At 37.1% G+C, this 13,198-nt stretch overlaps 1 protein-coding gene across 1 annotated transcript; it reads left to right on the top strand.

The window, feature by feature from the left end:
- The first annotated feature begins 4,037 nt into the window (after positions 1-4,037).
- Positions 4,038-10,083, top strand: wdr93 (WD repeat domain 93). Its single transcript, XM_034877082.1, has 16 exons — positions 4,038-4,140; positions 5,199-5,310; positions 5,605-5,806; positions 6,237-6,301; positions 6,554-6,632; positions 6,734-6,819; positions 6,995-7,079; positions 7,366-7,519; positions 7,810-7,880; positions 8,058-8,147; positions 8,275-8,406; positions 8,739-8,946; positions 9,071-9,131; positions 9,261-9,417; positions 9,595-9,781; positions 9,935-10,083. The coding sequence occupies exons 2-16, from the start codon at positions 5,200-5,202 to the stop codon at positions 10,041-10,043; spliced, it is 1,797 nt and encodes a 598-aa protein (XP_034732973.1). The 5' UTR covers positions 4,038-4,140; position 5,199; the 3' UTR covers positions 10,044-10,083.
- Positions 10,084-13,198: the final 3,115 nt, after the last annotated feature.

Below are 13,198 nucleotides of genomic sequence, written 5' to 3' on the forward strand. Positions count from 1 at the left end.
AGAAAAACCATATTTTTACGACTGTAATAAAAATATTTTTGACATACAGCCAGTATGTTGGCCGTACTGTTCACCAATGATCTGATTAGCTTGTTTCATGAGTGGAGCATTTGGTCCTGACTTAATGCAACACTAAAATCAAATTCTTAACATACATAACATTTTAAAGCAGCTGAATCCAATGGAAAAAGGAAAACATTCAAATACTTTGATATGTTAATATTGAGGTACATGCTGTCTCCCAAATGCACTTGTGTTTAAGTATTTATTCACCACACCTCTTTATTTTGAGTGGCTGGTAAAAGGATCAAAATACGTGGCCTTGATGGCTGTTGAAATAATTTGTTGAGGAAACACAATTTTCCTTCTCAAAGATATTACTGACATTGTTAATCAGGCACAAAGTGTAGTTTCAAGTATTCTAACCTACTGGAAAGAAGTATCTTTCTCTCATTTTCTCTTTCTCAGTTACTGATGTATTTATTTTAAGTCACCTTCTTCTGTGTTGTTGTTGTTGTGGTCTCCTCAGTTTGAAGCATCCAGTCTGGTTAGATCAGTGTTTTGTTTGTTCCAAGTAGCTGGGAGAGGTTAGGAGCAGATCAAAAGTTTGCCTAACATAGTAGCTTTTGTCACTATGTGAAGAGTGAATAGGTTAAATCTGCCCCAAAGTCCTCTAAATATTACTTCTGAAACGGGGAGGTTATCAGCCACTTTACCCAACACTTGAGCTGTGTCTGAAATTGATCGCTTATTCACATTAAAGCAAAAAGAGTATTGCATTCACATTGTATTGCCTTGTTGGATTATTTTTGGTAATTCCGCAGCACTACAAAATGGGGGACTAAACTAAATTGGGCTTTGCCTTATGTAGCGAATAATTTCAGAGTCAGCTCTAGCTATTTGGTCTTTAGGGAAATATTTGCCATATTGGTAAAAGTATACATTTTCTACATTATAACCAGTTCTGGTACTATTTAGCCTGAGGGGTTATTGTCCTTCAGTTTCCAGTTAATAATCAGTGCCCATTTTGGTTTTTGCACTAAGCCCACTCTGAAAAAGGGGACAACAGGCTATTAAAAAATTCCATTCAGATTGTAATTTTTCTTTGTTTTATGTTAACTGAATGTCATCATGCAGTCAATAACTTAGAAGCCTTAAAATTATCCTTTTCTTGGACAACATTTCTAAACTGCCCATATCAGCTAGGAGTGAGTATCCACACACATCTCTTATCTGCCTTATCTAACTGTTAACTGTTACATTTAAACCTGTCTTAGTAATTTTGCTGTTTTAAATGAACGCCAACGGTGGCTTTTGCACACATTTGGATATTACTTTCTGAAGGAAATGTTTAAAAATTTAATTCAAAATGGTTCAATGCACAGTTTGATGGGCTATGATGCCATAGCTGACTCATCAGTGGCATTTGGAATCCTTCTGGTACTTGTGTTTTCATAATCATGATTGAGATATATGGTCAGGTGTTTATCATTAAGAATACCACTTTGGTTTATTCTGCAACTGATATTCCCGTTGTCGTCAAGTCTGACTCAGCTCTGAGCACATGGGGCATTTTGATTGGAAGACTGTCTGCGGGGATTTCTGCTATAGTTCAAGCACAAAAAATAACAATACTGAACAATCCATAGTCTGGAAGACAGAATATTTCTTCCAAAATCACTAGATGGATTTTATTTATCTGTGCAAGTCTTAATCGCAAGCTTCAAAAACAAACTTCATGAGGTGTTTTGTTTTTTTGCTGAATATTTACAAGGCACCAGTATGTTGTGTTCAGAATAATAGCAGTCTGTTTAAAAAAAGTGAATAATGCTCAAACCTTAGAATAGCTTTTAATTCCATAATAGCACTGCATTCGGAACACTGCACATTCAATTCCAAATCAAAACATGACCAAAATTGATCAAGTTTGTGTTATACCTTTACAGAAAGGGAAGTGAAGAAAAAAGAATATTGTGTTGTTCAAAAATATTGCAGTAATTGCATTTTTATTTACAAATTCAAAAATGTACTGTTTAACCTGAAACATTTCTCAAGGGTTTGCTTTACTTTGAATCACTGCACTAATATTTAGTTGCATAACCATTATTTCTGGGAACTGCTTCACATCTGTTGCATAGAGTCGACCAACTTCTGGCGCGCGTGTGCGTGTGCGTGTGCGTGTGCGTGTGCGTGTGCGTGTGTGTGTGTGTGTGTGTGTGTGTGTGTGTGTGTGTGTGCGCGCACCTGTGGTATTCCAGCCCAGTACGATTGAGCTACATTCCACAATTCCTCTGCATTACTGGGTTTTGCCTCAGAAACAGGATGTTTGATGTCATCCCACAAGTTTTCTATGGGATTGAGGTCCAAAGGCAGTTCCTCTTCAGCATTTATCAACATGATCCATGATCCCTGGTGTGCAATAAATGGGCTCAACACCACAGTATTAGAAACCTCCCCATAACAAGATTTTTGCACCACCACGCTTTATTGTCTTCACAGTGTACTGTGGCTTTTTTTTAAACTTTAAATCTTCTTAGATTTTTTTTCTGGAGCTTATCATTGGTTGAGCCTTTACCATTTTGGCTATTCTTTGAACCATTCAAATGGTAGTTGACCATTTCTTGCCACGTTGTCCAGGATTTGGATGCCATTTCAAGGCATTTGGAATCATTTTGGCTGAGCAGCCTATACTTTTCTGCACTTCTTTACGTTTTCCCCTCTCCAATCAAATTTTTAATCAAAGTCCGCTGTTCCTCAGAGCAATGTCTGGAACAACCCATTTTGCTGAGCATTTCAGTGTGAAATGCACTGTAACCAGCATGCACAACATTTGTTTCCTTCTTTCCTTAAATATGGGCCATAATTGACACCTGTTTTTTTCACAGAATCAATCACCTCACTAACTGAACACAACACTGCTATCATTTTGATCATGCCCCTTTCAATTAGAGATTCAATCACACAGAATGAGCAGTATGCATGTCATGACTGTTGGGTCTGTTGGTTTTCTATGACTCTACAACACTTACTAGTAAATTATTTGCCATAAAAGAATTTCACTTGTACCAAAAAATATGATTCATGAGGTTAGTGATGTTGGACTACTATTATTTTGAACACAACTGTACTGCACGTCTTTCTCTACCACTGTACATACCTGCTAAAGGGAAAGCCTTGTCTTTGTTGCAGAGAATTCAGAGAAAAGGGTATGCATTATGAACTGTAATTTTCAAATACATACTTTCTCTTTTCTTGTTGTTCAAATTTCAAATAAATAAATGATTTTATTGTGTTACAAGTCTTGCTCTTTAATTTTTCTATGCAGGTAATCCGCATCTTTAATGGATCAACATCATTCATGTTTTCTTTAATCAAGTTATTCAGCTGTCGTCTGCATCTTTGATGGTTGTGTTCACTGGTATATTGATTGCTTTTGTCAAGTGAAAGCCTAGCTCATGGGAGTATTAGCCAGGAGGAATATCTGGATTATAATCCATTCATTACCCAATCTAATGAATTTGTAAAGTATAACTGCTAACTATAACTTGATGGCTTAGAAACCCAACATTTACAAGGTATAACCCAATTAAGGGATGTAAACATGTTCTAGTAGAAACACACCTGTTTCCTTTAATGTTTGAAAGATAATCCACTAAACATAATGAAAGAAAATGTAGCCCATAAAAACACTTTTATGTAATTTCTCACTATTGACTGATTCTAGTAATTTTTGAAGGCTGCAAGATAACTAATTAAAACCTCAAAGTCTACAACATACAACAGTGTTGTCCTCTCAAAAATAGCCCTAAAGCAAAGAATTGGACCTATAGCCTACTACTGCTCCGTGGCAGGCTAGTTTTTTTTCATGCAGGATGGTAGGGGAAGACTCATTCCTGATTGGCTCGCCCTGACATCCTTACCCTTACCATAACCAATCCCACTCCTCTTGCCTAAACATAACCAACCCAACCAGAGCAGGCAACGAGTAGCCATTCAGGTTAAGTTTCCTAATAAGCAGTCATGAGTCTTTACCCTATCATCCTGCACACACAAAAAAAACGCCCGCCGACTTATCAACAGTTGTCATGACGACCGTGATACACTCATAAACCTCCACGACCGCTCGTGTGAACATCTAAGGTAAGACAATTAGCTACATTTTGAGCCTCGAGGTGAAATACAGTGTATAGCCTATATAGCTATGTTTTAATTCATAACTAACCAAAGGTCAATATGACCCAATGCGAGTATTCTTTCCGTTGTGCAGTGAATTGCTTATTTGGCTAATAAAATAGCCTCTTTCTCAACCAGACCTAGACAGTAACATTAGCTACATATAACGTTAAATTGTAATTATGCATCGACATGGACATGGACATCTACATTGTGTCTGTGTTAGCTACTCCAAATGAGTTTATTGTTACTTTGTAAGCTTATATTTACATTGTTGTAGCTAACTGAGTAGGCTAGCATTTAGTTAAGTAACGTTAGCTAGCTAACTTAATGTAAGTTTTGGATTACGTTCCTTTACTGGAGTAACGTTAAATCTATTAAATGCTGTTTTATACTTTTACTTCACTTATTCGGAGGCAATGTTTGCAGATGTAATTCCAAATACGGTCAGTTAACAACAATTAACTATGCAGATTCCCACTTTACAAAACACATGATCATCTTACAAAATGGGTTTTTAACAGATGAGGCTACAAAGCAGTTAGAAATAGCTGAACGTGAAAATACTTCCTATAGGAATGATGCATTAACGTGCATCATTCCTATAGGAAGTATTTTCATGGTCAGCTATTTCTAACTGGAAGTATATTAATAATAAATTAAGTATATTAATAAATAATTCTATATAATTTAACACTCTTAAAAGGACAATTTTGTACGATGAATGTACTCATTTTAGTGGTTTAGATAATGCTATCTGTCCTTTGTATGAATGCTGAACATTTCCTTGTGATGGTGTATTTTTATCACGTGTAACTGATCCCACAACACTGCATATAGCCTACTGTACATCCGCATGGTTAGACATAACTTAAAACAAAAGGGGGATGTGTGTGAAATCCTTTCCTGGCTCATTAATGATAACTCCTCTACATTACCATGATTTCTTAAAAACACCATTAAAAATACAAAATTCAAAACAAAGTATGTTGTAAACATGTTTGTATTTATTTTTTTATACATAGGATGTCGATGGACAACAGAGAAGGTACCCAAGACGCATACATGGAGGCAGCTTGCAAAACAGAAACATCCAGAAAGAAAACGCCTAGTTTGGAACTGTCCGGTGCAGCACAGGTACAGATGGGGAGTTTACAGTTTTTGGGATATTTCTGGAAAGGAATTCAAGTTAAACTTAACATAACAAACATAACGTACTTGACAAACCATCTGCGAAAAAACTTTCTAAACTGTATAATATGTTCACCCCTAGCCCAACAATATATATGTCCAAAAGGGATCTACAGCCACACAAAGCCCTTGCTTTTTATTCTACTAATGACAGTAAATAGGCTATTAAATAAAAAAGAAATCAGTGTTTTCCAAAGGAAATATGGGTAATCATTATTTTTGCTGTGACTTATCTATTAGCTTCCAGAGAGCACCAACTGCTTGGCATGCTCAGAAGACGGCAAGTACCTCAGCCTAGGTTGCTCCGAGGGCTTGTCTGTGTGGTGCGCATCTTCTCTGATCTGTGCTGCACAATGGCAGCAGGACACACTGGAAATAACATGTATTCAAATGACCAGAATGGCTGAGAGAGCCTATCTGCTTGGCACTGTTGATGATATGGGTGGGTAGTACGCCTCTCTCATTCATCCTCTCCTGCATTAAACATGTAGATAGTCGGAGTTTTGAAAATTAACGAAATACAGATTTATATTAATGTGTACAATTGAAATGCTTTAGCTCAGAGATCTTCAACAGGGGGTCCGGGACCCCTAGAGGTGCTACAGAGTTACTGCAGAGGGGGGCCTCCAAATTATTATTATTATTTTTTAAGTTTTTCAAAAATGTAAATCTCTTAACATGAATCCAACATATTATTAGCAAATATAAGTCCCCAATATTGATAAGCTTACTGGCCTATATGGTAGTCACTAAGATAGCCATCCACAGTGAAACCTACACAACTGCACTGAGACAATAATACCTGTTACTTAGTGGAAATGAAGGTTTAAACCCATCATACTGACATCAGCTGTTATCATCTTCCACTACAGGTGTTGCCAGAGTCTTTGCATATCACCGTGAAAATATTCACCTCCTCAGTGTTATTAACATCATGGTGCGTATTGTTAATGTCATTTCTTTAGTTTCACCTTATATACCTTGGACTGTTTGTGCACCACCAATTTTTTTGTACTTAACAATGAAAAAATATAAGAGAAATCGATAGAGAAAGATCTAAATCATGCAGTGTTAGGTCTTTTTTACTTTGTTTAGTGAAATGGTGTGTAAATTCACTTTTGAATTTATGTAACTCCTTTTAGAACAAAAGTGAAAAATAACTGATTCAAAATAATCATCTCCATATCAGGAAAATATCAACAAAAGGAGCATTTGCTTGACATTTGAACTGTCTGAAGGGGGAGATTATGGAGCGGCATCAATCAGCTGTAAGTATGGACTTTACTCTCAGTCTGAGCTATTTTTAGTACATGATTTTAAAAACGTCAAGTTCAAATATTGATTCACATGGCTTTCACATCTCTACCAGGTAACAGTATTGTTTGGCTTGAGGTCTATCACTTTCCCTCAGAATCATGGCTGAAAGAGTTAGACAAGAGAGAGAGAGAAAAACAGGTAGGCCTACTGTACAGAATTTGATTGGTAGGCTCTTGTCAACATGTTGTGTCTCCACTTTTGGGGATTCCTAATTTTATTTAGTTTTTTACATGTCATTGAATTACAACTTATAACTTTACATTTTTAGTTATTTTAAGAAAAAGAATAAACTGAATAATTTTTTTATCCTCAGGACCCAAACCTATCCCGAGATCTGGATGTGAAATGGTCTCCAGTTGCAATGGTGATTAAAATCAAGCCACCCAAAGTTCCAGCAGGTACAACTGAAGCTTGAACAACAATGTATGTAACTATTGTGTGGTTGATTGACTGAACAGAACAGAAATCCATTTTGTGTGTGTGCGTTGTGGGTGTGTGTAACTGATGCAGATGGGTATGTGCTTGCATGTATCTCTGTTGGTGATTACTGTATCTCTAGTTTTAATGACGTAATTGTCCCCAAAATCTTTAATGTTATTGCTGTTTCAAATATAAGTTAAAATTAGCATGAGCACACATGCCAGGTAAGAATCAATATCCCAGCATGTGTCTTTTGTTTTACAGCGACGGCATTAGATGATCCCCTTAAGGTGTTGCAAATGACAGATTTTTTTACGCACTGTTTGACTCTGGATGAAGACACCAGCAGCAGTCGTGAATGGGAGGAGTCTTTTGATACAAGTGCAGGAAAAACAAAGGAAACGGATGAAAGCCCAAGGTACGATAAAGTTTACTCACATACAGTACAATCAGAATTTCACAGCTGAGCTCTGTTATAGATTGTAAACATCTAATACATTGTCTAATATATTAAAGTCTTTGCATGTTATATTGTTTAGCCTTTTAAGTTTCTTTTTATATTTTGGTCGGGCTCCGGACCCTCTGACTCCGCTGAAACCAAAATTGAACCATTGGTAATATTGCCTGGAAATTATGTAAACGAGTAAAATGCATGCAGATGCTCAGCCTTCTTCTTCTGTCATATCAGTTACATGGAATCTTTTTCAGACGTTGCACCCAGCACTTTCTTCTGCCTTGTGGTCAGTTTCCTGGTGACAGTAAAGCAAAGTCTCAGCCAGGTTTGTAATGGAGAGGGGCGGAGTGTTTAGCTTATTTTTCCAGTATTTGAAATGTGCGAGTTGAATATGTACATTTTCTGTGATTGGCTAGTACTGTTTCAAAGCCCTTTACACTAAAAAAATTGACAAAAGTAGTTGTCATAATAATGTCATCTTTAATCTCTGACCTTTTCTCAGCTGGATTGCCTGCGGCTGTCTGTGTGTGGTGGGGTGGTAGCCATCATCTTCTTCAGTATTTGCTACAAAAAGCACCAAAAAACAAACCAGGTAGGATATTTATTTGTTCAATTATGAATCTGCCTTGTTTTTAATAGCTCACATCTACTTTTTCCTTTGTCCTAGAACTGGTAATTGGCATACGTTTCTGGTTTTGACCCTTCTCTTTTTGCAGCAGATGTGGAACCCATGCCAGATGTGTTGTGGCCCAATGCAAAGGAAATCCTTTGTTCTGCTGTTAGTAGATGCACCCGTTACATAGCTCTTGGGCTTGAGGATGCTTTGGCGTGTGTGTGGGACAGGCAGTCTGGTGAGCAAATCCTAAAAGTTTCTACTTTCACACTTCCGTGAGTCATAGAATTTATTCAAGCTCTTCATCTCAGTTAGTTGTGAGATATATTTTGGATTTCCCCAGAAAGAAACTGAAAAGCGATAATGACAATGAATTGTTGCAGCAAAACTTTCTCTCTGTGTGTGTGTGTGTGTGTGTGTGTGTGTGTGTGTGTGTGTGTGTGTGTGTGTGTGTGTGTGTGTGTGTGTGTGTGTGTGTGTGTGTGTCTGTTGCGACATGTTAACAGACTTGATTTTTGCATGCTTGTTTTGTTTGAAAGGTTTGTAATAATTTTTATATTCTTCTCTCAGGGTCTCCATTGTCTGTTGTCTTGGTAACAGCGGCAGACAGTGCCTTCTTAAGGATGCAATTTGTGGATTACTGGCCAGAATCTCCTGATGATTCCCAGTCTTTTACTGCAGCAAAAGTCTATATTTTGGTGTTGTGTAAAAGTGGAGCAATGCATACAGTCACCACAGGACGAGGGGCACAATCCTGCACAGTGCAGCTCTCTGAAAGGTTGTCTGAGTTTGACTTACTTTCATATTTAATGTATGCATCTAAACTTTTTCCTATCAAATGAAATGCAGTTATATTGTATCAAACAAAACATTTTCACACGTGATTTCCTACATCTCTACAGGCCAAAAAGCAGCGGCGACCTGCCGACTGTCATTGCATCAGTGCCATTCCTGCAGAGTTTGGTAGAAACAGTGCCGTTGTTGATAAAATGTTAAAGGTCATAATACAATAAGGAATTTCTAGAGAACATACAGTGTTATAATTTTCAACTCTTGTGTGTCCTGCTGCCTTATTTTTCTTGCCTCAACTAGTCACTTGTGGTGCAAAGAAATGGAAAAATGTTCCTCCAAGATGTAATCAACAAAACCACTGTGTGCTTCTTGATTCCTCCCACAAGTCATCTGATCGCCACACCCTGCAATCCTGTTTATACTCTGAACAGCAAAAAGCAGACCCTGTACATACAAGGTAAACCCAAAGCCGCAGTTTAGTTTAGTTCAGTTTTGCATTACACAATAGCAGAAGAAATACTGGCGACATTGTAGGAGAGTATGCCTTTTAGTAAGTTCATATTAACTTCGATATGTACTGTATGTAACAAAAGAAATGGAACTATTTAACAAAATGCTTTCATGTCTTATGCAGGTGACCAGAACCCCAGCTGCAGTCTTTCTTCTGAAGAAGGAAGGCAGAGTCAGCTTCTCATCTTCCGTTTTGGAGAGCCCGACATATTGAAGCAATATGCTGTTTCACTTCCAGACTCTCCACAACAACAAAACACACTGAGCTGTGTTAATCTAGAGGAAACCTGCAATCTTTACCTCCACCAAAGGTTGCATTTGTTTTGTCTTTCTGCAGCTTTAATCTGAATGTGTACTCCAAAGATGAGTCCAACGATATGTAGACTCCTACCCTAAGGACAAAGCAAAAACAATTCATAGTTAAATGTTTAGTAAAGTCTTGTATTTATTTTTTACATGTGCAGAGCACTATCTGTGGGAGAAAGGAACAAAGCCATAACTCAGACATGGAAGCAGCTACATGAAACTGCAGTGATGGTGCAACAAAGACACAGCAGAGCTGCCGCTACCTGAAGAACAGCAACACATTTGTTTTGTACAGAGGTACCATTGTGGGTAGCGTTTGTGTGCATGTTTATTTTAATTTAATGCTTCTTTTAATTCCCAACACCTTCACTGCACTATTCTCCTCGACACACACAGGGGTAATTTGTCCATGTGAAATTGCTGCAATTAGTGGAGTATAGTATATATGCTGTATTTATCTTACTTTAAAAATAAATGTAATAAAGTCATTGAAAAAGTTATGTTTAATTGTGTTTAAATTATCTTAAGACGTTGCCTTAAACATATTTTTGCATACAATGTGTAATATGACCCCACAGGTCCAAATGTGACCGTACAATACCAACATCTCCAGTTTAATTTGCTTTTAAGACAAATCAGACAGATTAGAATTTGTATTGCCATTCAAATGGAATTGTTTCTTGTGTTGAATTAGGCAACATTTGTATGCCTCCGCACCAGTGGCAAACCTGTTTTCAGGTCAGTCTGTCCTGAAATAAAAACAAGCCAGAATGTTTTTTTTTTTCCCTATCCCAGAATATTAATTTGTGCAGCCAGATTATACTCCAGCACTGACAGAGCGCTGTGGAGCGAGGCTAAGGTCACTTTGATTACACATAACACTTTTTCAAACTCAAGAATTCATACACTAAAAATAACAAATGTCTAATAGGATAAAATTATGAAGTGATGATTATTTTATACCCGAAAGGTTAAAGGTCAACTTCACTGTAACATCATGATGTTCTTCAAAAACAAATTGCTGATCCTTATTAAAAGCCATAACTTTGAAACAGAACGGGAGATTGTGATCAAATTTCACATTTGGTCGGATACTAAATTAGTGACACTTATCTTGGGGTGCCCACCTTGAAACTGTGGTGATTGTCCAGATCTGTGTTGCTAGGTTGAAGATGTGTGTGAAACATCCGTTTTTTGCCAGAAAATATACTTAATACCTATTTAATGAATTGGTTGGCGGAGAATTCAGCCACAAGGCAGTAATTCTAGTTATATCTTTTGCTGGAGGGCTGTCCTAATATGTATTTTAAAAGGATGACTGTATTCAGGCTTGTTTTGACTAGGCCATGTTTAGTTCTCATGGCACGTAGGCTTTTTGTCATTTTTGGGGTCCTTGGATGTTTCATATGTTCATATTTTTTAATGTCAGAAGAAAGACACAAAACCAGGACAGGGTGCAGAGATTTTGCTTAATTTAATAAGCATTTTACAATCTGTCATGCAACAGTCTTGAAAAATATACTCATTCAGGGCTTCGACTGTTTACACTGTGAAATGCACGTTCTTGGGCAGCTAAACAGTCTCATGCCACTGATAATAAAATGTAAAGAAAATCAAATGTTTGATTCAACTGTTTGATCCCTTGAACCCACTAAGAAATTATCCCAATATTCAGCAAAATAGAAAGTAAAAATTATGAATCAGTTTTAGTTTTTAGTTTAGTTTTAAAGGCATTTCTTTGTTAAAAGAAAAGAAAAGAAAAGCAAAAGCAGAAACCCTGCTTTTCAGGTTTATGCAGACTGGTGGGCAGCATTTGCAGCTGGGTGTTATAGTTTTATGTGTGGCAAAATGATACATTCAAGCTACTGCAGCTATCACATATTGTCCATATTTAATGAGTACCAGGGTAACAGCAAATTAGTTGAATATGGGTGTGATGGGCTCACAGTGTCAGACGATGGTAATCTATCAAAGAGCATATTGTTTATCCATATCCAGTCTGTACTGCACGGCTGTTAAAGGATTCCTAATTGGCTTTCTGTACTAGGTTAGATTCTGTATTAGCATTTATTACATCAGGGATGGGCAACTGGCGGCCCCCGAGCCACATGCAGCCCTCCTCCGCACTTGCAGTGCATCCCGAGAATCAATTTCCAAATATCAATAAATCCCTGATTTAGATCAATAATGGAAATTCTTGTGCCTGAATGTTTTTGTTGTGGAGCATTTATTTTGTATCATTTGTATGACATCTCTCCTGTTGTTGGCATAGAAACACGTTACAACATCGTTACATCTCTTATACTCCATGTTCACCAGTTGTATCAGATCATACTGTAGTGTCTGTCTGTGGAAAGGAACTGGTACTGATAAAGGTTTTAATACGTGCTTGAAAGGCTTATTTGAATTTCCAAACAGCTTTCCTGAGGCTTGATGCCAAAAGGCCAAATGTCATTGAGAGCGTAATGAAAGCGCAGGTGCTCTATTCAAAGAGGCTTGTGTCATTGTCAAAATCAGATTTGTACCAGGGAAACGAAAATCAGACAATAAAAATAATGAGGCAACGGGGTCTTAAATTAAACTAAGCACCTGCAACGAGGCAGAGACTTTTTTCTAATCATAGTCACTGTTTGCTGGGAGGTTGATGTTATTTAATAAGTTGTTTGTGACATTTTTGCTTCATCAACATTTTCTTTTATTATAACATGTAAAAAAAACTTCCTGTTATGACTTCCAGCTTCAAACCATTTTAAATATGTTCTCCATTTCTGAGACGTCCAATTAACTGTGTGTTATGAAGTTGACAAAAGGAGTAGTTGGACATTTTGGAAAATATACCTTTTCTCCTTTTGCCAAGAGTTAGATATGAGAATAATCTACCACTCATGTTTGCACGGCAGCTAATAGCTGAACACATTGAACACTTTAAATAAATAAAAAATAAGGAGCACTTTATTATCGTGGTGGCAAAATGTATTTATATATCTATAAATTGAATTATTTGGTGTTCTTATTTCAGTAAATGCATGCAGAAGAAATTAATGTCATATATAGGCATCAATTTAAAGAATGGTTACAGTTTCCTATCTCAGTTTTAAATGGTGATGCTTGTATCCGCAGTATAGAAGTGTATTCATTTCATTCAGCCATGTGATCTGGAGGGCTTAATTACACCCCTGCGCCCAGATTAAATATTTTTTCTAGCGTTAATGCACTAATTCTAATTCGGTCTCTCACTTCACTCCATTTAAGGTTAGGTGAGTCACTGCACCGGATGTTACCGGTCTCAACCATTCTGTGTTATGCATTTTACTTATTTTGTGCAGGTTTTTTCTCCTATAGAGCTGAGGGGGATTTTAAAAATTTTGGTTATCTCTGCCACATATACGATTTTTCACAATTTAAGACTAGAAATGGCCTTT

The sequence above is a fragment of the Etheostoma cragini genome, chromosome 1, assembly GCF_013103735.1.
Source record: "Etheostoma cragini isolate CJK2018 chromosome 1, CSU_Ecrag_1.0, whole genome shotgun sequence".
NCBI classification, from domain to species: Eukaryota; Metazoa; Chordata; class Actinopteri; order Perciformes; family Percidae; genus Etheostoma; species Etheostoma cragini.